At 42.8% G+C, this 24,127-nt stretch overlaps 1 protein-coding gene across 7 annotated transcripts in view; it reads right to left on the bottom strand.

The window, feature by feature from the left end:
* Window positions 1-24,127, bottom strand: part of rad18 (RAD18 E3 ubiquitin protein ligase) — a 73,472-nt gene that overhangs the window by 19,601 nt on the left and 29,744 nt on the right. For 5 of the 7 annotated variants that reach the window (XM_046311161.1, XM_046311163.1, XM_046311160.1 and 2 more), the window contains exons 10-11: window positions 15,305-15,445; window positions 8,046-8,211 (exon numbers count right to left, since the gene is read on the bottom strand). In XM_046311161.1, the coding sequence (XP_046167117.1) occupies window positions 8,046-8,211; window positions 15,305-15,445 (307 nt within the window). Of the gene's footprint in view, window positions 1-4,249; window positions 5,978-8,045; window positions 8,212-15,304; window positions 15,446-24,127 lie in introns of those variants that run through there. The other 2 variants (XM_046311165.1, XM_046311159.1) reach the window with 2 other exon arrangements.

Here is a 24,127-nt window from a genome sequence, read left to right as displayed (position 1 = left end):
GATCACTATGTCATGCTGATTGAGTTTGAATAACAGACTGGAAGTTTCAAAAGGAGGGTGGTGCTTGGAATCATTGTTCTTCCTCTGTCAATCATGGCTACCTGCAAGGAAACACATGCCGTCATCATTGCTTTCCACAAAAAGGGCTTCACAGGCAAGGATATGGCTGCCAGTAAGATTGCACCTGAAATTGATTGGATCATCAAGAACTTCAAGGAGAGTGGTTCAATTGTTGTGAAGAAGGATTCAGGGCACCCAAGAAAGTCCAGCAAGCACCAGGACCATCTCCTGAAGTTGATTCAGCTGCAGAATCATGGCACCACCAGTGCAGAGCTTGCTCAGGAATGGCAGCAGGCAGGTGTGAGTGCATCTGCACGTGGTGAAGACTTTTGGAGGAAGGCCTGGAATCAAAAAGGGCAGCAAAGAAGCCAATTCTCTCCAGGAAAAACATCAGGGACAGACTGAAATTCAGCAAAAGGTACAGGGATTGGACTGCTGAGGACTGGGGTAAAGTCATTTTCTAGGATGAATCCCCTTTCTGATTGTTTGGGGAATCTGGAAAAAAAGCTTGTCCGGAGAAGACAAGGTGAGCGCTACCATCAGTCCTGTGTCATGCCAATAGTAAAGCATCCTGAGACCATTCATGTGTGGGGTTGCCTCTCAGCCAAGGGAGTGGGCTCACTCACAATTCTGCCTAAGAACACAGACATGAATAAAGAATGGTACCAACATATCCTCCGAGAGCAACTTCTCCCAACCATCCAGGAACAGTTTGGTGGCGAACAATGCCTTTTCTAGCATCATGGAGCACCTTGCCATAAGGCAAAAGTGATAACTAAGTGGCTCGGGGAACAAAACATTGATATTTTGGGTCCATGGCCAGGAAACTCCCCAGACCTTAATCCCATTGAGAACTTGTAGTCAATTCTCAAGAGGTGGGTGGACAAACAAATACCCAGAAATTCTGACAAATTCCAAGAATTGATTATGCAAGAATGGGCTGCCATCAGTCAGGATGTGGCCCAGAAGTTCATTGTCAGCTTGCCAGGGCAGATTGCAGAGGTCTTGAAAAAGAAAGGTCAACACTGCAAATATTGACTCTTTGCATCAACTTCATGTAATTGTCAATAAAAGCCTTTGACACATGAAATGCTTGTAATTATACCTCAGTATTCCATAGTAACATCTGACTAAAATATCTAAAGACACTGAAGCATCAAACTTTGTAGAAATTAACATTTGTGTCATTCAAAACTTTTAGCCACGACTATACTGCATATATATGGGATACGACACAATTCATTTTTCAACCACTCCACAAATATCTTGTTAACAAACTATAGTTTGGGCAAGTCAGTTAGGACATCTACTTTGTGCATGACACAAACAATTTTTCCAACAATTGTTTACAGACATATTATTTCACTTATAACTCACTGTACCACAATTCCAGTGGGTCAGAGGTTTACATACACTAAATTGACTGTGCATTTAAACAGCTACTGATAGGCTAATTGACATAACTTGAGTGAATTGGAGGTGTACCTGTGGATGTATTTCAAGGCCTACCATCAAAATCAGTGCCTTTTTGCTTGACATCATGGGAAAATCAAAAGAAATCAGCCAAGACCTCAGAAAGGCAAATGTAGACCTCCACAAGTCTGGTTCATCCTTGGGACATATTTCTAAACACCCGAAGGTACCACGTTCATCTGTACAAACAATAGTACACCAGTATAAACACCATTGGACCACACAGCGTCATACTGCTCAGGAAGGAGACGCATTCTGTCTCCTAGAGATGAACGCACGTTGGTGTGAAAAGTGCAAATTCATCCCAGAACAACAGCAAAGGACCTTGTGAAAAAGCTGGAGGAAACAGGTACAAAAGTATCTATATCCACAGTAAAACGAGTCCTGTATCGACATAACCTGAAAGGCCACTCAGCAAGAAGAAGCCACTGCTCTTCTAAATTATGTGGATATATTGAAGCAACATCTAATGACATCAGTCAGGAAGTTAAAGCTTGGTCGCAAATGGGTCTTCCAAATGGAAAATGACCCCAAGCATACTTTCAATGTTGTGGCAAAATGGCTTCAAAGTTAAGATATTGGAGTGGCCATCACAAAGCCCTGACATCAATCCTTTAGAAAAGTTGTCGGCAGAACTGAAAAAGCATGTGCGAGCAAGGACGCTTACAAACCTGACTCAGTTACACCAGCTCTGTCAGGGGGAATGGGCCAAAACTCACCCAACTTATTGTGGGAAGCTTGTGGAAGGCTAACTGAAACTTTTGACCGAAGTTAAACCATTTAAAGGCAATGCTACCAAATACTAATTGAGTGTATGTAAACATCTGACCCACTGGGAATGTGAGGAAAGAAATAAAACCTGAAATAAATCACTCTACTATTATTCTGACATTTCACGTTCTTAAAATAAAGTGGTGATCCCAACTGACCTAAGACAGGGTATTTTATTATGACTAAATGTCAGGAATTGTGAAAAACTGAGTTTAAATGTATTTGGCTAAGGTGTATGTAAACTTCCAACTTCAACTGTATATACACCTATTTTGGAGGGGCGGGGGCTTTATTTAACTAGCCAAGTCGGTTAAGAACATATGCTTATTTTCAATGACGGCCTAGGAACAGTGGGTTAACTGCCATGGGGATTTGGGGATTTGATCCTGCGGTTACTAGTTCAATGCTTTAGCCACTAGGCTACCTGCCACCCCACCTGTTCTAAAAGGCCCCAGAGTCTGCAACACCTCAAAGCAAGGGGCACCACCAAGCAAGCGGCACCATGAAGACCAAAGAGCTCTTAAAACAGGTCAGGGTCAAAGTTTTGGAGAAGTACAGATCAGGGTTGGGTTATGAATAAATATCCAAAACATCCCACGGAGCACCATTAAATCCATTATTAAAAAATGGAAAGAATATGGCACCACAGCAAACCTGCCTAGAGAGGGCCACCCACCAAAACTCACGGACCAGGCAAGGAGGGCATTAATCAGAGAGGCAACAAAGAGACCAAAGATAACCCTGAAGGAGCTGCAAAGCTCCACAGCGGAGATTGGAATATCTGTCCATTGTATCACTTTAAGCCGTACACTCCACGGAGCTGGGCTTTACAGAAGAGTGGGCAGAAAAAAAGCCATTGCTTAAAGAAAAAAAAGAAAACATGTTTGGTGTTTGCCAAAAGGCATGTGGGAGACTCCCCAAACATATGGAAGAAGGTAGTCTGGTCAGATGAGACAAACATTTTGTTTTTTGGCCATCAAGGAAAAATCTATGTCTGGTGCAAACCCAATACTTCACATCACCCCGAGAACACCATCCCCGAAGTGAAGCATGGTGGTGGCAGCATCATGCTGTGGGAATGTTTATCATTGGCAGGGACTGAGAAACTGGTCAGAATTGAAGGAATGCTGGGTGCGCTAAATACAAGGAAATTCTTGAGGGAGACTTGTATCAGTTTTCCACAGATTTGAGACTGGGACAGAGGTTTACCTTCCAGCGGGACAATGACACTAAGCATACTGCTAAAGCAACACTCGAGTGGTTTAAGGGGAAACATTTAAATGTCTTGGAATGGCCTAGTCAAAGCCCAGACCTCAATCCAATTGAGAATCTGTTGTGTGACTTAAAGATTGCTGTACACCAGCGAAACCCATCCAACTTGAAGGAGCTAGAGCAGTTTTGCCTTGAAGAATGGGCAAAAATCCCAGTGGTTAGATGTGCCAAGCTTACAGAGACATACCCCAAGAGACTTGCATCTGTAATTGCTGCAAAAGGTGGCTCTACAAAGTATGGACTTTGGGGGGGGGGGGGTGAGTAGTTACGCTCAAATTCAGTTTTGTCTTTTTTCTTGTTTGTTTCACAATAAAAAATATTTTGCATCTTCAAAGTGGTAGGCATGTTGTGTAAATCAAATGATACAACCCCCCCCCAAAAAATCAATTTTAATTCCAGGTTGTAAGGCAACAAAATAGAAAAAATGCCAAGGGCGAGCCACTATATTTATCTGACTATTCACAACAATTCTATTATTGTGTGCACGTAACCATACTCGTTGATCTACAAACCAAAATTCTGAGTAAACTCCCTCCCGCTTAGCCTCTTTCTCTCTGCTGGTGACAAATTGCCAGAAGCATTGCAGGAAGTAAATGCAGGAAGTGTAACCCATTAATGGAAATTATTGCGTCACAATACCAGGCAGCCATTGCAATTGTTTTTATGAGGGTTATTTTATTTTCATGACGGTCTTCATTCATAACTGTTGGTTACAAGGTTATACAGTAATTGTGCCAGCCCTAACTGTGCCATCGCAATGCATGTTTAAAAAAAAATCCCTTACTTGGCATATCACATGGTCATCATATCAAGCAGCTCATTTTGGCCTGGATGAAATACAATAGCCGGGATGATGTGAGGTTTACTGAGTTCTTTATCCAAAAATAGTACCTGAAAGGGTGGGTTAAACTTGGCTGTGAAACAGAGGAATGGTAAGTGTGTGTGGTGCCAGGCATAATCAAATATGACCCGATTTGGCTTGAATCCCCTGAGATCAGTGTCTTGGGGCCACGGAGGGCCTGGGAGGCAGGTAAGGACAACCCAGGACAAGGAGCCCATCTAAATGGATTAAACTAGGCCTCTTTGAAGCTGGTTCTTTTCATTCGAAGGCTATTAATATTAATAATGAAAAGCCCAGCGTGAATACTTCCTGGCCAGGGGAAAATGAACAAAAAATGATAACCTAACAGAGAGGAACCTCTAGCGAACTTCTGACTGCTAATAAAACACTTTATCAGGGGATTAACCCTTGCTTTGTAAAAACTACACAGCCCATTAAATGAATGAGTCGATATACTTGGAAAGACGACTAGCTAATTTGACGTTGCATAACTTTTACTCACTTGTTCAGTTTAATCTTTATACTGAAGAGAAATTGATCAGAAAAGTAAATCCTTGTCATACATTGTGTTGCCCATGCTGCACTCCATGGTTTAATCTACAGTGCTTCCGGAAAGCATTCAGATCCCTTGACTTTTTTTTTTTTTTTTTTTTTTACATGTTGTTACGTTACAGCCTTATTCTAAAATAGATTATTTTATCCATCTACACACAATACCCCATAATGACAGAGCAAAAACCGTTTTTTTGAAATGTTAGCAAATGTATTAAACAGGGGGAAAAAACTTATTTACAAGTACTTTGTAGAACTTTGTCTAAGCTTAAGATGGCTATTTAAGTGAAAATGAATTCAGCCCTAAGTCAGCCTTTTTGAAAGTGAAGTTTATAAGTTCTTCATGTAGCCTTATCAATATAGAAATATAATGTATGTAGCCTACTCACTATGTCAGTGTTATTTTTGCAACATTTTCCTTTATATTAGTCTCTTCTCTTGAAAGTAAATCAATACATGTCAGGGGAGGGGAACTTAAAAATAAAATCAATAAAGCAAGTGGAGGCTGAATAAACTGCCATAGTGTGCAGAAGGAATGAGAATCACCAGAAATAACAACCAGAGAGAACCAGAAAAAGCAAACACATTGGATCAATCTATCCTGAACACCTGCGTTGAGCACAGCCCTGATTTATCCCATAATGAGCAGAATACTGCAAGTAATGTTTCTCTCCTAAACATTCAATCAAAACCAAACAAGGACCTGCTTATAGTATGTACCATCCATACGGCTGGCCTTTCACATATGTAAGATTAGAAGACAGCATTAAATGTTCTCTTCAGAGATGCTCTAAATACCCAACACCTGTGGAGAGTGCAGCAAAACTTCTCAGGATTCTTCAACAACACCCCTCTATGCAAGTTGAATTCATTAAAGAGCTTTTCATCACTTTGCCTGGACAAAGATAATGTTTTATTACTGTGTGTGGAATAAAAAAATACTTTTGTGAAGAGCTCTTCTCCCAAAGATGGTCTTTGAGGGCTGTATAGTCCCTTGGAAGTTCTCGACTGTGGAACAGGGAGCAAACAGAATAGCCTAATTATTACACCATTGGGTAAAAAAGCTGATGCATTTTTGTGTTATCGCCTAACAGTAACATGACAGCCTACCACATGAGGGCTCTAATAGGCGCTGACAGGTGAGTAAATACAGACAGAAGAGATGGCACAAGCCTGGAGGCCTCATCTCCCTCTGCTCAGTCTGGGTTTCACACTCACACAGGATCACAATGTGACCTCCGGAAGCAGGAGTGAAAAATCATATGAATGGAAACAGGAATAAATTCCAAACAGAGTGACACCTGGTGAGAAGATTTCTATTTGACGACCAAAAGATGACTCTGCTCAAGCAGGTGTGAAGATTATTCAGTAATGGCTGACTCTCACCTGAAAGACCATGTAAACCCTGGCTGGGATGGATAAAGGATGAGAAGGATATATGCAATCGATCTTTAGCGAGCCTTTTCTGAAAGAGGAAGCCAATATTTGTTCATATCTCTCTGGAAGTCCTAATAAAACACTTTTACAAGACATTTACATGCCTTAATGCGGACAAACAGAGAGTAAATTGCCTCTGGAAGGTGAGAGCACTCTTCTTGGTGCCTCTCCAGGGGAAGACTAATGAAATGTCTATCTGCATAAAGAGTTAGGTAGGTAGGTGGGCCGTAGCAACTGGTGGGGCTAATGCCTGTCTGTTAGCTATTAGAGCAGGTTGCTGGAGCATGGAGCAGCTCTCCGTCTGACTGACTAACTGGCTCATTACTGGGGGGAGTGGGAGAGAGATCTGACCAAGTGCTGCTCTGATGATAGCGCCGGCTAAGAGGCTATTTAAGTAGTGTGGTTCAGAGCATTGTCAGGTGTCCGAGTCCCCAGCTGGAAGCCGAGCCAGGCAGGCAGGCGGTGGCTTTATCAGAGGCAGGTGATGTGCAGACACACACACAGGGTTATAATTCATTATCACACCTGCCAGATTTCACACAGACACACTTCCAGCTCCATACAGGCAGAATGTGGGGCAACAGAAAAGCATATTTGCGTGAAGCTCTAGGGCCTCATATGAATAGGAGCAGGTCAATGGAACATCAGCCTCTGCCAAAAAAAATAAAACTTGCTGTATAGAGCTCTAAATTGTGGTGGGAGTCTGGACATCTCATAGTGCTTATTTGATAAGGCCCTCTGGCACACAGCATACACAGGTCTGACACTCTGAACAAGGGAGCACACTATTAATTACATTCTGTTGCCGATGGCTCTACAAATCTGCATCCTTTGGGGTCCAGGTCGATATTCCAGACAAAAGCAGCACGTGTTCTATTAACAGCTGCCTGGCTCACGACCAGCTTCCTTGAAAAAATATATTTTCAAAACAATAATGTATATTGTTCCAATACTGTATATCAAAATATTTAATATATCAATCTCTGTAAAAATAGAAATCTACTATAGTGTTTTTTCCCTTTGATCAGTTGGTAACTTGTCCCAACCCTATTTTGATAAGAGCTTGGTACTGTTAGGGATCTGTGACTGATTTAGAGTGTTATGTTCAACACGTAACTTTAGTCTTCAACTAGCCAACCTTGCGGTGTCTTTCTAAAGAAAAGGCAATTTAAACTATTCTGGGCTGAAGTGCAGGCAGGCTGTGGGGGTATGAATGCTGATAGAACTCTTTCCAGAGGCCCGCAACGAGCTGTGTGAGTCAGAACCAATTCAATACTCCCGCTGAGAGTCCGACTTTAGTTTCACACAGAGTTCCTCAGTAATACCACACACACACACACACACACACACACACGCACACACACGCACACACACGCACACACACAACAGCTCTCCTGTTTTGAGAGCTGTGAAGCATTGAAACCCCGGGAAGACAAGTCAAATGTCTGCTTGTTGAGGAGTGGAGAATCAGCTATTCAGCTGGCTTGGGGTGAAGTTCCCCCAAGGTACAGATCTCGAATCAGATCAATGATACCCTTCCCCAATCCTAACCTTAACCATTAGTGGGTAAAATGCACAAATTCAGTGTCTAGGGGCAACTTCACCCTAATCAATTCTGCCGTCTCCTGGGCTGGCTCACCTGCTGATGGACACGTCACTGAGACAGCTGGGTGACCTGGAAATGACCTCTACAACAGAAGGCTGCTGCTCCTCAGAGGGCTCCTCCACTGGTGATGTCATCAATATGCAGAAGGCCTCTGAGTCACTGGGACTGGGATCCCTCTGTTCCTGTTCTGCTGCTTTATCTACAGAAAGGAATGGAAAAGAACATGGACAATACTAATGATCATGTCATAAAAGACTGGTAGAAAATCAATCATTGGTGAAAATGAGCTGTCAAGAATCTATGTTGGGAAACTGTCCTTGACAACCATGTCTTTTAATCTGGATCTGTCCTGTTTTAACGTTGTACACATGATGTGTGAGCAAGCTGCATGATAGATGCTAAAGTCATCCATGTCAATTTCGATCTTATATTATAGATATTTCCCCAATGTAATGTTCAAAATGCCTTTAACCACAAACAAACCACTGTGTCTTCTAGGTGGTGGGCAAAATATATGACCAGCAGTTAATGGTATTCTATGCATTATAAATATGATTACCTCTGCACATACTGACGTTTCGTTCTGTGACGGGGAAATTCCATGTAAAGCAATGAAACGCTTGATTTGTCGACAGTTAAAACGCCATGTGTGTTTTTTTCTTTTCAAGATGAAAGTAAACAGAATGCTAGGTAGTGCTAGGTACTAACAGCCAATACAGCACGGGCTGGAAGCTATAGCAAGCCTCGATTGGTCAATTGCCCTGCAATATCCCCAATAATTAGCATACTGTTAAGCTTCTCCAACTTAATGTTCACTCACTGATCACCGAGCTCCTCTTGCTTCACCTCACTTTGATACTAGATCTTTCCTTTTATCGAAAATGAATAGTCTCCGTCATTTTGTTGGCAGCCATTGCTTTCAGTGGACTACAAGTGTGACCTTTTTTCAAGACATTCAACACACTGAATCCCAAAAGAGCTTGTGGATGTGTTGCATGTCAGCCAAAAAATATATACATAATAACTTATGCGACAAGTTATGGCAGTATGCTTCCACGTTTTATGCAATACATGTGTATCTTTTTTGGCTGACATGCCAAAGACGAACCACACATTCGGAGGTAATAGTGTGTGTATCGACTTACAAAATGAATTGTACTCTGGGGCTGTAATTTATTCCCTGCACTACATCAGACAGCATGGGTATGGTGGTGTGCATGTTAACAAGAATCTTTAATAGGGGTATGACTAAAGACATCAGCATGCTTCAGTTCGGCTGGGCCTAGCCGAACTCAGCAAGCCGAACCGAACGAGTGTACTCGTATACTCCCTTAAGAGCTTCGCTTGAAAAAATATTTAAAAAATGGCAATAGTAGTATAGTACTGTTTGCCCTTTTTGAGAAGGCGTAACAACTATACACTTTCTCAAAATAGTCGGAATTAATTTAAGCTAACTGAAGAAAACTGTCATTAATATTCACGTTCTTCAGCTGTGCCACCAGAGACTCTGGGTTCACGCCCAGGCTCTGTCATAACCGACCGGGAGGTCCGTGGGGCGACACACAATTGGCCTATCGTCTGGTTTAGGGAGGGTTTGGCTGGTAGGAAAATCCTTGTCTCATCGCGCACCAGCGACTCCCGTGTCGGGCCGGGCACAGTGCGCGCTTACCAGGGTTGCCGGGTGCACAGTGTTTCCTCCGACACATTGGTGCGGCTGGCTTCCGGGTTGGATGGCGCTGTGTTAAGAAGCAGTGCGGCTTGGTTGGGTTGTGTATCGGAGGACGCATGACTTTCAACCTTCGTCTCTCCCGAGCCCGTACGGGAGTTGTAGCGATGAGACAAGATAGTACCTACTAAACAATTGGATACCACGAAATTGGGGAGAAAAAGGGGTAAAAGAAAATAAAGAAAATAATAAATATTGACTTTCTTGAAAAAGAGATCTTAGTTGCACAATATTACAAGATGTTTGGTGGACTATTTTTCAATAAAATGAGTCCTACTGTTGACCAATCACCGACGAAAGGGGCGTAGACTTCGGCTCCGAAGCTTCCCTCCAGCAAAAAAAGTTGTGTGCAAGAACAGCTGAAAAAAAACCTCACTGAAGCCCAAAACGAACAAAAACGGCATAAAATATCTTCATAATATATGCACGAACACTATAGAGTTCATGCATCTAACTTTTGGCTGGGAAGCATGCGGACACCTTAATGCCCACATTGAAACAACACTATAACAGAACACGTATCAGAGCCAATATGAGAGGGTTAAAATAAGCTGTCTCCACATTTATTTATTTCACCAGGTAGGCCAGTTGAGAACAAGTTCTTATTTACAACTGCGACCTGGCCAAGATAAAGCAAAGCTGTTCGACAAAAACAACAGCACAGAGTTACACATGGGATAAACAAATGTACAGTCAATAACACAATAAAAAAATCTATATACAGTGTGTGCAAATGTAGTAAGATTAGGGAGGTAAGGCAATAAATAGACAGTGGCAAAATAATTTCAATTTAGCATTAAAACTGGAATGATAGATGAAGATGATGAAAAAGTAGGGATACTGGGGTGCAAAAGAGCAAAAATAAATAACAATATAGGGATGAGGTAGTTGGGTGGGCTATTTACAGATGGGCTGTGTACATGTGCAGTGATCGGTAAGCTGCTCTGACAGCTGATGCTTAAAGTTAGTGAGGGAGATATAAGTCTCCAGCCTCAGGGATTTTTGCAATTCGTTCCAGTCATTGGCAGCAGAGAACTGGAATGAAAGGCGGCCAAAGAGGTGTTGGCTTTGGGGATGGCCAGTGAAATATACCTGCTAGAACGCGTGCTAAGGGTGGGTGTTGCTATGGTGACCAGTGAGCTGAGATAAGGCGGGGCTTTACTTAGCAAAAACTTATAGATGACCTGGAGACAGTGGGTTTGGCAACGAATATGAAGCGAGGGCCAGCCAACGAGAGCAAACATGTCGCAATGGTGGGTAGTATATGGGGCTTTGGTGAAAGAACGAATGGCACTGTGATAGCAAATTGGATGTCGTCTGAGTAGAGTGTTGGAGGCTATTTTGAAAATGACATCGCTGAAGTCAAGGATCAGTAGGATAGTCAGTTTTACAAGGGTATGTTTAGTAGCATGAGTGAAGGAGGCTTTGTTGCGCAATAGGAACACAGATTCTAGATTTAATTTTGGATTGGAGATGCTTAATGTGAGTCTGGAAGGAGAATTTACAGTCTAGCCAGACACCTAGGTATTTGTAGGGCGGGTGCGGGCAGCGATCGGTTGAAGAGCATGCATTTAGTTTTACTAGCATTTAAGAGTAGCTGGAGGCCACGGAAGTAGTGTTGTATGGCATTGAAGCTCGTTGGGAGGTTTGTTAACACAGTGTCCAAAGAAGGGCCAGAAGTATACAGAATGGTGTCGTCTGCGTAGAGGTGGATCAAAGAATCACCAGCAGCAAGAGCGACATCATTGATATATACAGTGAAAAGAATCAGCCCAGGAATTGAACCCTGTGGCACCCCATAGAGACTGCCAAAAGTCCGGACAACAGGCCCCCCGATTTGACACACTGAACTCTATCAGAGAAGTAGTTGGTGAACCAGGCGAGGCAGTCATTTGAGAAACCAAGGCTATTGAGTCTGCCGATAAGAATGTGGTGATTGACAGAGTCGAAAGCTTTGGCCAGGTCGATGAAGACGGCTGCACAGTACTGTCTTTTATCAATGGCAGTTATGATATAGTTTAAGACCTTGAGCGTGCCTGAGGTGTACCCATGACCAGCTTGGAAACCAGACTGAGGAGAAGGTACAGTGGGATTTGAAATGGTCAGTGATCTGTTTGTTAACTTGGCTTTGAAGAATTTAGAAAAGGCAGGGCAGGATAGATATGAGTCTGTAACAGTTTGTGTCTAGTGTCTCCCCCTTTGAAGAGGGGGATGACCGCTGCAGCTTTCCAATCTTTAGGAATCTCAGACAAAACAAAAAAGTGTTTAAATAGGCTAGTAATAGGGGTTGCAACAATTGCAGCGGATAATTTTAGAAAGAGATGGTCCAGATTGTCTAGTCCAGTTGATTTGTAGGGGTCCAGATTTTGCAGCTCTTTCAGAACATCAACTATTACATTTACATTTACATTTAAGTCATTTAGCAGACGCTCTTATCCAGAGCGACTTACAAATTGGTGCATTCACCTTATGACATCCAGTGGAACAGTCACTTTACAATAGTGCATCTAAATCTTAAAGGGGGGGGGGTGAGAGGAATTACTTATCCTATCCTAGGTATTCCTTAGAGAGGTGGGGTTTCAGGTGTCTATCTGGATTTGGGTGAAGGAGAAGCGGGGGGGCTAGGGCAAGTTGCTTCGGGGGATACAGAGCTATTGGCTGGGGTAGGGGTAGCCAGGTGGAAAGCATGGAGACGTAGAAAATGCTTATTGAAATTCTAAATTTCTGTAGATTATCGGTGGTGACAGTGTTTCCTAGCCTCAGTGTAGTGTACAGCTGGGAGGTGTTCTTATTCTCCATGGACTTTACAGTGTCCCAAAACTTTTTGAGATTTGTGCTACAGAATGCAAATTTCTGTTTGACTGTGAATATTGGTTCCTAACTTCCCTGAAAAGTTGCATATCGCGGGGGCTATTCGATGTTAATGCAGTACGCCACAGGATGTTATTGTGCTGGTCAAGGGTAGTCAAGTCTGGAGTGAATCAAAGACCATATCTGTTCTTAGTTCTACATTTTTTGAATGGGGCGCTTATTAAAGATGGAGAGAAAAGCACTTTTAAAGAGCAACCAAGCATCCTCAACTGAAGGGAAGAGGTCAATATCCTTCCAGGATAAAAGGGCCAGGTCGATTAGAAAGGCCTGCTCGCTGAAGTGTTTTAGGGAGCGTTTGACAGTGATGAGGGGTGGTCATTTGACCATGGACCCATTACAGATGCAGGCAATGAGGCAGTGATCACTGAGATCCTGGTTGTAGACAGCAAAGGTGTATTTAGAGGGCTAGTTGGTCAGGTTGATATCTATGGGGGTGCCCGTGGTTACAGATTTAGAGTCGTACCTGGTAGGTTCATTGATAATTTGTGTGAGATTGAGGGCATCTAGTTTAGATTGTAGCATATCCCAGTTTAGGTCACCAAACAGTAGGAACTCAGAAGACAAATGGGGAGCAATCAATTCACATATGGTGTCCAGGGCACAGCTGGGGGCTGAGGGGGGTCTATAACAAGTGGCAACAGTGAAAAACGTATTTCTGGAAAGGTGGATTTTTAAAAGTAGAAGCTCGAACTGTTTGGGCACAGACCTGGATAGTATGACAGCCTGCAGAGTTCTATCTCTGCAGTAGATTGCAACTCCACCCCCTTTTGCAGTTCTATCTTGGCAGAAAATGTTGTAGTTGGGGATGGAAATTTCAGAATTTTTGGTGGCCTTCCTAAGCCAGGATTCAGACACGCCCAGGACATTAGGGTTGGCGGAGTGTGCTGAAGCAGTGAATAAAACAAACTTAGGGAGGAGGCTTCTGACGTTATCATGCATGGAACCAAGGCTTTTACGTTTACACAAGTCAACAAATGAGAGCACCTGGGGAATAGGTGTGGTACTGGGGGCTACAGGGCATGGGTTAACCTCTACATCACCAGAGGAACAGAGGAGGAGTTGGATAAGGGTAGGGCTAAAGGCTATAATAACTGGTCGTCTAGTGCGCTGGGAACAGAGAATAAAAGGAGCAGATTTCTGGGCGTGGTAGAATAGAGTCAGGGCATAATGTACAGACGAGGGTATGGTAGGGTGTGTGTACAGTGGAGGTAAGCCTTGGCTTTGAGTGACGATGAGAGAGATTGCATCTCTGGGGGCACCAGTTAACCCAGGTGAGGTCTCCGCATGTGTGGAGGGTGGGACAAAAGAGCTACCTAAGGCATGTTGAGCGGGACTGGGAGCTCTACAATGAAATAAAAAGTACTAACCGAGATAGCAGTTGACAAGGCATATTGACATTAGAGAGAGGCATAAAGCAATCACGGGTGTTGATCGGGAGAGCCAAGACAGCAATGAATAAATGGCGATGAATGGGCAGAGGGGGTCAGTTAGGTACGTACAGGACCTGAGTTCGAGGCTGGGGCCGACAGACAAACAAAAAGAGGTACCGAGTTTGTGAATAGTCCAGCAGGCATCAGCTGTGTAGCCGAGTGATCATATTTGTCCAATGAGCAGCAATAGGTGAGTCAGGGAGCCGTTCGGTAGTCGCTACTACACTAGGCGAGTGGGCGACAACGGCGTTCAGAAAGCTAGCGGGCCTGGGTTAGCGGATGGGTCTTTGGCGACATCGCAATGGAAACGCCTGTTGAAACCACATTGGACGATTACGTCGGCAGACCAGTCGTGAGGGATCGTCAGGGCTCTGTGTTAACAATAAAGGGTCCAGGCCAATTGGCAAAAGAGGTATTGTAGCGAAATAAGTTAGCTGGTATATGGGCCTAGCTCAAGGCTAGCCCAAGGTTAACTGGTGCTTGCTTCAGGACAGAGGCGTTAGCTAACAGTAGCCATGCGATTGCAGCTAGCTAGCTGGGATGATCCGAGGTAATGGTCCAGAGCTTGCGGCAGGAATCCGGTGATGTGGTAGAGAGAAGCAGTCCGATATGCTCTGGATGGATATTGTGCTGTGCAGACTGGCAGGTATTGTCCGAGCTAAAGCTGGCTGGTGTCCTAGCTAAAGGTGAAGACCGCTAACCGTGGCTAACAAAGACTGATAGCTAGTAGCTAGTTAGCTGGCTAGCTCCTGATGGAGGTTCCAGTTATAAGGAATAAAAATAGCAGATCTGTACCAAATTGGGCGAGGCGGGTCGCAGGAAAGTATATTTAGTTTGTAGATAGAAACTGAGATTAAAGTATATATGGGAGAAAAAAAATGACTTTTTATACGGGATAAGACAAAGACAAACACACGTCCAACTGCTACACCATCTTGGAAATTCACATAAGATGCAAAGGATTAAAAAAACATTTTGGGGTGTATAGCTGAACCCTGGCCCTGATCAACCGTGACCACCTGAAGAGAAGCCATCACAGGTCTGGGGCTGAGTGACGATGTGAAGGTTGTGATAGCAAATCCCCCTGAACAGGCATACAGAGAGGGTTCTTCATATAGAAACCGTCCCTGCGTCTCTCTCCTTTTGTAAATTGCTTATGGACTATGAGCTCTGCTGGGGAGGCTGGGGGCTGTAAGATATTCCGTGGCGACGGTGCTAACCCTTGTTTAATCCGCTCAACATGTTAATGAGGGTTACGGTGGTACCTGCAGAGCTGGAGCCCGCTCTCCGGTCCTCCTCTACTCCCTCATCCCTCACTTTCTGTTTCATCTCCCTCTTCCTGGTCTTTTCCAGGCGACCCCGGACCTGGGCGATAAGGCGGGAGAAATCACTGTTATGCTGCCTCCCTGTAATACAGATGAGGAGAGGTCAGAAGCCAGGTTAGGCATGCAGAGATCAGACATGCACATACACAGTAACACACGTAAGCAGACAGATCCTGTTTCTGAATGTTGCATAGAGCGAGAACTGCAGTTTGATTCCCTTTTATACAAAAACCCACATCCAAACACGGAGAAACAAGCGTGGTTTAAGACCCAGATACATCAAGGCACCGATCATACAAACTCCCCCTTCCTTATTATATCATAACTAGAGGCACGCGCTCTGGAAGATAACCAATGTTAATGTAAGGTCTGGTGTGTTAGAATACAGGACCCCTCTCTGAGTACATTGTTGAGAACAGCTGTATATTCAGTTTCAGTGATGGTAAAGGACAGTGTGTCATGGGAGGTTTGTGAGGATGTTTTTGTTTTAAATAGCAGAAGAAAAAAGACAAGGGTTTTACTAATATGATAGACAGACGAGGGTGAGCTCCATAAAAAGGCCTCTCCGAGAGCTTATCAGCCTACACAGAAACAGTTAAATGATAAGAGATCAAATTAAACCGCAAGTTTCTGCTGGAAAAACAAACTCATTAAAACATGAGCTAAACCACAAATGAAAACCAATACGATTAAGGCAGACAAAGCTATTGGATCAAGTCAGCAGAAGGCATTCAAGTTGAGTGCAGAAACGGACGGGTTCAATTCAGCCAACAACAAAAAAATATGAAAAGTTACAATAATAGAACTGAGCACAAACTACAGAGAATGTAAAACAAAGAGTATGAAATCACAATTTCAGGGCTTTTATTGCAAAACAATGGATCTGAGAGAAACAAAAAGCACATGCTATCCTAAAAATATTTATACTCAGACCTTATACCTGGTTACAGGTTTGACTGAAAAGATGTTTCATTCTAGGATTGGGTGATATGGCCAAAATATAATTTTATTTGTTTTTTGGCAGTATTTTTTGTTTCTGAATAATAAAAGTTCTAAATATGCTTTATGAGTAGTTCATGACCCTAAGGTGGCAACACAAATATGTGATTTCAATGGGGCATTCTCCATTCTGATTGTTTATACTGTTCAATCCAACATCAAACGAAAACAGCTAGCTAGCTAACATATTCATGTTTCGCCTATCCCAGTGTTGCCTATTTAGCGACTTTGTTACGCATTTTTCTGAGTTTTCAGGCGCCTCCAGCTCCTTTTATTGGGGAGTTTTGCCACAGAGAGTTTCTATGGTTTTGATAACATTGATAGACGTTTACCACTCAATTCTAGCGATTAGCATTAGACAAACTAGCAAATAAAATAAAATTGTATTTGTCACATGCGCCGAATACAACAACCTTACAGTGAAATGCTTACTTGCAGGCCCTTAACCAACAATACAGTTAAGAAAAATAAGTGTAAAGTGAAAAATAGATAACTAAAAATGTTTCAGAAAAAGTAACAAATAATTAAACAGCATGAGTAAACTAACATTAGCGAGGCTATATACAGGGGGTACCGGTACAGAGTCAATGTGCAGGGGCACCGGTTAGTCGAGGTAATTGAGGTAATATGTACATGTAGGTAGAGTTAAAGTGACTATGCTTAGATAATAAACAGAGAGTAGCAGCAGCATAAAGAGGGGGAGGGGCAATGCAAATAGTCTGTGTAGCCCTTTGATTAGCTGTTCAGGATTCTTATGGCTTGGGGGTAGAAGCTTTTAAGAATCCTTTTGGACCTAAGACAGTAGTTTGCAGACAGTAAGATACACAAACTAATAATGTATTTATAGAACGCTTGTAGAAAGCAGCATCGCTGTCACCAACGTCTTTCTGCATCTATCTGACCATGCAGACCAGACAGCAGAGTGAACTGCATGAAAGTTGAGCAACTGGTTTTTCCTTGAGTGACAGGGGTCAGGGTATGGTGTGGGAAGTGGCATGCAGCTGGAGTTGCGCATCACATTCAACAAACCAAACATTGAAATACCATTATAGAAGGTAAAGTAAAAACCCAAACCGGTCTGTGCGTCAAATACTGGTACATTGTAAAATAAGGTACTGTACAGCCCTATTTTATTATTGTGCAAATTAAACTCCTCATATCATGTGTCCTGTCAATACAACTTAGGCCCAAAGTAGTCCAGATTAAACACAGAACACACGCACCCGGGCCAGAATTCAATTACAACCGCCTGTAGGTAAGTGATTTCATTATGAGATTCCTTTCCTCTGACATGCCCGTTATAGCCGTGTAATGCAGGACATTGTGTTCTCTCAGCCTGAGCACAACTAACATCCACTCACCTCTGATGATCTGACTATGCGACTAGAGCAGATCTGGACAGATCCTCTGGAATCTGCTCAGAAAAATCGCATTCTGATCACTATCATAACTTGTACAGAAAACCAGTATATACAATCAAATAAATCCCTAAGACCAGACCAGAAATGAGTTCTCATTCTCCCATCAAAGGACATAGTAGATACTGTAAATCCTCATTTTCTGAAAGCACCGGACCCTGGCTGCAGCCGCATAGGCCAGCCTTGTGGCACCTAACATTCCAGCAGGTCCAATGTTTACAGTAAATTGAGTTGAGATGTGTGTGTTTGTGGGGATGCTGGTGCTCTACAGCTGCATGGTCCTACTGCATGGTCCTACTGCATGGTCCGCATTAGCCCTCCATTTCATGCCACCTTTCCCCGAACCCCAACTCAGCAGTACTGTTCTGTTTGCACATGTACTATAAAGTAAAACCAAGGTGCCAGATTCACCAACTTGAGATATTCAGCTGCAGAACACCGATACATTTCACCGGTTTGCTTGCTTATCCGCAGACTTCACAAAGCAAGAACAAAAAAGGGCTATCATTGCGTTTTGGATTCCGAGGCATAAATATTTCAAACAAAAGACATACTCGTTTTTCTTTTTACTCAGATTAGGCCTAGAAGACCAGTGACTGAATCAGACTTTGTGACTTGGCTTTGACAGGTTTCCACCTTAAAGAGTCTCGAGTGCGTACACTAAATGAAGGTCAAAGAACATACATGTTATTGGACATGTTCTGATGACATTGAATATTTTGGGAGGAATAAAAATAGAACTTCCGTGAACTACACCATTCAGTTAGAGCAGTATTCAGAGAGCCAAGGTGAATGCTCACAATCCCATGGGTTGATTACTCACCACATGGCTCATTTACATGTTATTACAAGACCCTGCTCATGGCTATTTGTTGAGTTTGATATAATGACAAGCTATTTAACGTTCATTCTGCATATTACATGAAGCAAATTATAGTTTAATTTAATTAATTTCCACCACTTGTTTGTTTCGTAGACAGGGGTGTTCTACGTAAATGAATGCTAATTCGTACAATGCCCGCTACCAAAGTATTGTAGCTAAAGAAATCAGTTTCATATGTAGCCCCAGAGCGACAAACCACTTTCTTGGCTGTAGTTTGAGTCTGAGCTGTAATGAAGAAAGAACAGTTGCATGGAGAAATATAGATCATTATCAAACCAGTAATTTACATCTAAATGAGCTCAAGACCTGGTATCTGTTCCGAATATTATCTGTGTGACATCCTGTCAGCAATTCTTCAAGACCCATACTGCTGCCTTGCTTGTTCCAGTAACTGACTTAAAGCGGAGGACATCTTCCTCAGTAGCACAAGGATTGTCTCCAGGAAATGCCATGTTTGATGTGACTCCAATCATGGGGTCACCTCCTTATAGGTAAACCGTCCGTCAACCACACAACGACAGCTCTATGGGCAACTTGCGCAAATGTCACCACTGATAAAATTTCACAACGACCTGCCTCCAAACATGGGTTCAGCTGCACAAAGAGAAAGAGAGAAAAAGGGAGCAGAAGAAGAAAGAAGAGAACATCATCATGACCTTTATCTGGCCTTATTGTCTCAGGCTTTGATCCAGCTCAGGAGAGCAGCTTTCATGGACAACATCAAACAGATGTCTTTAAATGGTGAAACTTCCAAAATACTACTTGATGGCGGGAGGGCAAATAGTCTTTAAGAGAAAAGAAAAATAATGGGTGCACAGCAAAACTGTGGATTCATGGAGGCATACGAGAGGGCTATATGTTACTTGATGGCATTTAATCAGTTTGAGGTGAAATTGCGGCTTCTGGAAATCAGAATGACAGAAAGACAAGATGGTTGTCAGAGTTGACAGAGAAAGGCAATTGTTTTTTTCTAATACCTTATTAAACATTTTGGTCTCTAAACGAAAACATTCTAGCAACAGTTCAATAAAAGATGGAACATGCTAGTAGATACCATCTGGCTTTTTGCAGTTTTTTTTAGCGCTCCCTTGTGTACTAAGCCGGTAATACTGTAAATCCTGGGATGAGAGAAGAACGGTATGACGATATGAAAACCTCTATTAGTTGCTGCATTCAAAGTCAGCCACTAGATGGCACCATATCACACCAGGGCTATAAGCACTGAACCGATGCACATGGGGCCATGAAATTTGGTATGTGAAACTTATGTACATGTCCTTAGAAGCTGTGTGAATATCATCACTGCAACCTTTAGATGGCTGCACCAGACCAGTTGGTTGCACTATAAATGTCATTAGCATCAGTGGCACCATAAGATACTAGAGCAATAACTATTGATCAAGTGTACTGTGTCTCGTGCAAATTAATGTTAGATTTAAATTCTGCAGATGAATGCGAAATATTGTGAAAATAACACTGAACATATTTCAAATATCTTAGAGATACTTTGGGATTTTGGCAATGATTTTTCTACTTCCTACTTTATCTCCTTCCCCAGAGTCAGATGAATGTCTCTGTGTCCAGAATGAAGGAAATTAGAGGTGCTTTCGTGAGCCAATGCTAACTAGCGTTGGCACAAGGATTTATAGTATTACCGGCTTAGTACACAAGGGAGCATCAAAAACCCCTGCAAAAAGCCCAGTATTAGATGCCCAAAATTAGCACAAGTAATACATGTTTTACATTTCTTTATTTAACTAGGCGAGTGAGTGTGAACAAATTCTTATTTTACAATGACAGCCTACCCTGGCCAAACCCTGGACAACACTGAGCCAATTGTGCGCTGCCCTATGGGACTCCCGATCACGTCCAGTTGTGATACAGCCCGGGATCGAACCAGAGTCTGTAGTGATGCCACTAGCACTGAGATGCAATGCCTTAGAACACCGCACCACTCAGGAGCACCTCAAAGTAATAGCGAATTTTCACGGAGGTTGCTAGATAAATTTGCTAACGAATGCAAATTATTATATTTTTTTTTTTTGCAAAGACAGGCATTCCATCTCAAAGTCATACATATATAGGAAGGAGCTACCGGATGTCATTTTTGGTGAGTTAGGACATTTACAAGTGAAAATTAATGAGATAACTTGCAAATGAACAGTACTGGCTCTGGAGCAGAGTGTGTACACACTGTGTCTGTGTGGAATCTGGAGTCGCCAGGGCAACGGGCCTGCTTGCTCTGCTTGTAGTAGATGGGGGAGGAGCAGACAGGCCGAGACTGGAGAGGAGAAAAATAACGCAAGGAAATCAAAAGATGGCAGCTGTACAGATAACTCATCCAAACGGCATTGACTTCTCAAACATGGCAGAAAGCCAACACAATATGATTCCCCGTTGCCTTATTAATTCAGCTACTTACTGAGCTAAATAACTAGCAAGTTTAACTTAGGGGTCTCGTTAACGCAGAATTCGCATAAGAAATACACATTTAAAATAATGTGACAGGTGAAATGAAGAACGCAATCTGCTTTATCTTCTAACATTTTGTACAAGTTGACTGCAGGTATTTATTTGAGAGGCTACAAATATTGAAATGAATAGAAAAATTCAAAAGAAAAAGTTTAAATTGATGGTATTGACAAACCATACCGTGGCTATTTCCAAATACCCGGTATACGGTACAATGCACTCGGAAAGTATTCAGACCGCTTGAATTTAAAGAAAATTGCATTACAGCTTTTTTGCACTCAATCTATACACAAAACCCCATAATGACGAAGCAAAAACATATTTTACACATATTTATTACAAATAAAAAAATGAAATTATTCCTTACATAAGTATTCAGACCCTTTACTCAGTACTTTGTTGAAGCACCTTTGGCAGCAATTACAGCCTCAAGTCTTTTTGGGTATAATGCTATAAGCTTGGCACATCTGTATTTGGGGAGTTTCTCCCATTATTCTATGCAGATCCTCTCAAGCTCTGTCAGGCTGGATGGGGAGCGACGCTGAACAGCTATTTTCAAGTCTCTTCAGAGAGGTTTGATCGGATTCAAATCCAGGCTCTGTCTGGGCCACTCAAAGACATTTAGAGACTTGTCCCGAAGCCACTCCAGCGTTGTCTTGGCTGTGTACTTAGGGTCGTTGCCCTGAGAGCTCTGGAGTTTTTTAAAATCAATGATCGCTCTGTACTTTGCTCCATTCATCTTTACCTCGATCCTGACTAGTCTCCCAGTCCCTGCCGCTGAAAAATATCCCCACAGCATGATGCTGCCACCACCATGCTTCAACGTAGGGATGGTAATAGGTTTCCTCCAGACATGACGTGAGGTGCCATTAATACAGGTAACGAGTGGAGGACAGAGGAGCCTCTTAAAAAGGTCTGTGAGAGTCAGAAATCTTGCTTATTTGTAGGTGACCAAATACTTATTTTCCACCATAATTTGCAACTAAATTCATAAAAAATCCTACAATGTGATTTTGGGGATTTTTTTTTCTCATTTTGTCAGTCATAGTTGAAGTGTACTACCTATGATGAAAATTACAGGCCTCTCTCATATTTTTAAGTGGTAGAACTTGCACAATTGGTGGCTGACTAAATACTTTTTTGCCCCACTGTACATCTGCCTCCAACACTCCAGTATCCCTGCACACTGTAAATATAGTATTGGAACTGATTATTGATTTATGCATTGTTGGATTTTGAGTTTAAGAAAAACATTTCACTGACATGACCTGATTGAGGACTACAGGAAATGGAGGACAGAGCACAGCCCCATTCCTATTGATGAGACTGTAGTGGAGTGGGTCGAGAGCTTCAAGTTCTTCGGTGTCCACTTCACTAAGGATCTATCATGGTCCACACACACCAACATAGTCATGAAGAGGGCACGACAATGGCTCTTCCCCCTAGGGGGGCTGAAACAGTTTTACAGTTTCACCATTGAGAGCATCTTGACTGGCTGCAACACCGCTTGGTATGGCAACTGCTTGACCTACGACCGCAAGGCACTAGAGGGCGGTGCGTATTTCCCAGCACATCACTGGGGTCGAGTTCCCTGCCATCCAGGACCTCTATACCAGGCGGTGTCAGAGCAAGGACCTAAAAATAGTCAAATACTCCAGCCACCCAATTCATAGACTGTTCTCTGCTACCGCATGGTAAGCGGCACCGATGCATCAAGTCTGGAACCAACAGGACCCTGAACAGTCTCTAACCCAAGCCATAAGACTGCTAAATAGTTATTTAAATAGTTAACCAAATAGCTACTCGGACTATCTGCATTGACACTTTTTGCACTAACTTTTATTACTGATAAAATGCGCTGCTGCTACGGTTTATTATCTGTCCATTTATTCCTAGTTATATGTACATATCTACCTCAATTACTTCTTACCCCTGGGGCATTGCTATATACACGGTGTACCGAGTCAAAGTTATCGTTGTGTATTTATTATAGTGTGTTTTACTTTTCTATTATTTCTCTATTTTCGTTCTCTCTGCATTATTGGAAAGAGCCAACAAGTAAGCATTTCACTATTAGTCTACACCGGTTGTTTACAACGCATGTGACAAATACAATTTTATTTAGCTTTGATTGCCTCAGTACAAATAAGTGGCGTATTATGAATCTCAGATGTTTGATGAATGAGAAACACATGCAGAGGAAAATAGTGTATGAGGTACATATGGTGTTATACACTGTATAGTGTATATGTCCAAAAATGATGCAGAAAAATTAATCCATGCTTTTGTCACTTCTAGGTTAGACTACTGCAATGCTCTATTTTCCGGCTACCCGGATAAAGCACTAAATAAACTTCAGTTAGTGCTAAATACGGCTGCTAGAATCCTGACTAGAACCAAAAAATTTGATCATATTACTCCAGTGCTAGCCTCTCTACACTGGCTTCCTGTCAAAGCAAGGGCTGATTTCAAGGTTTTACTGCTAACCTACAAAGCATTACATGGGCTTGCTCCTACCTACCTCTCTGATTTGGTCCTGCCGTACATACCTATACGTACGCTACGGTCACAAGACGCAGGCCTCCTAATTGTCCCTAGAATTTCTAAGCAAACAGCTGGAGGCAGGGCTTTCTCCTATAGAGCTCCATTTTTATGGAACGGTCTGCCTACCCATGTCAGAGACGCAAACTCGGTCTCAACCTTTAAGTCTTTACTGAAGACTCATCTCTTCAGTGGGTCATATGATTGAGTGTAGTCTGGCCCAGGAGTGGGAGGGTGAACGGAAAGGCTCTGGAGCAACGAACCGCCCTTGCTGTCTCTGCCTGGCCGGTTCCCCTTTTTCCACTGGGATTCTCTGCCTCTAACCCTGTTACGGGGGCTGAGTCACTGGCTTGCTGGGGCTCTCTCGTGCCGTCCCTGGGGGGGATGCGTCACCTGGGGGGTTGATTCACTGTTGTGGTCGGCCTGTCTGGGTTCCCCCCCCCCCCTTGG

Source organism: Oncorhynchus gorbuscha, linkage group LG18 (genome assembly GCF_021184085.1).
Source record: "Oncorhynchus gorbuscha isolate QuinsamMale2020 ecotype Even-year linkage group LG18, OgorEven_v1.0, whole genome shotgun sequence".
In the NCBI taxonomy this organism is placed as follows: domain Eukaryota; kingdom Metazoa; phylum Chordata; class Actinopteri; order Salmoniformes; family Salmonidae; genus Oncorhynchus; species Oncorhynchus gorbuscha.
This window is presented reverse-complemented; position numbering and strand designations above follow the sequence as displayed.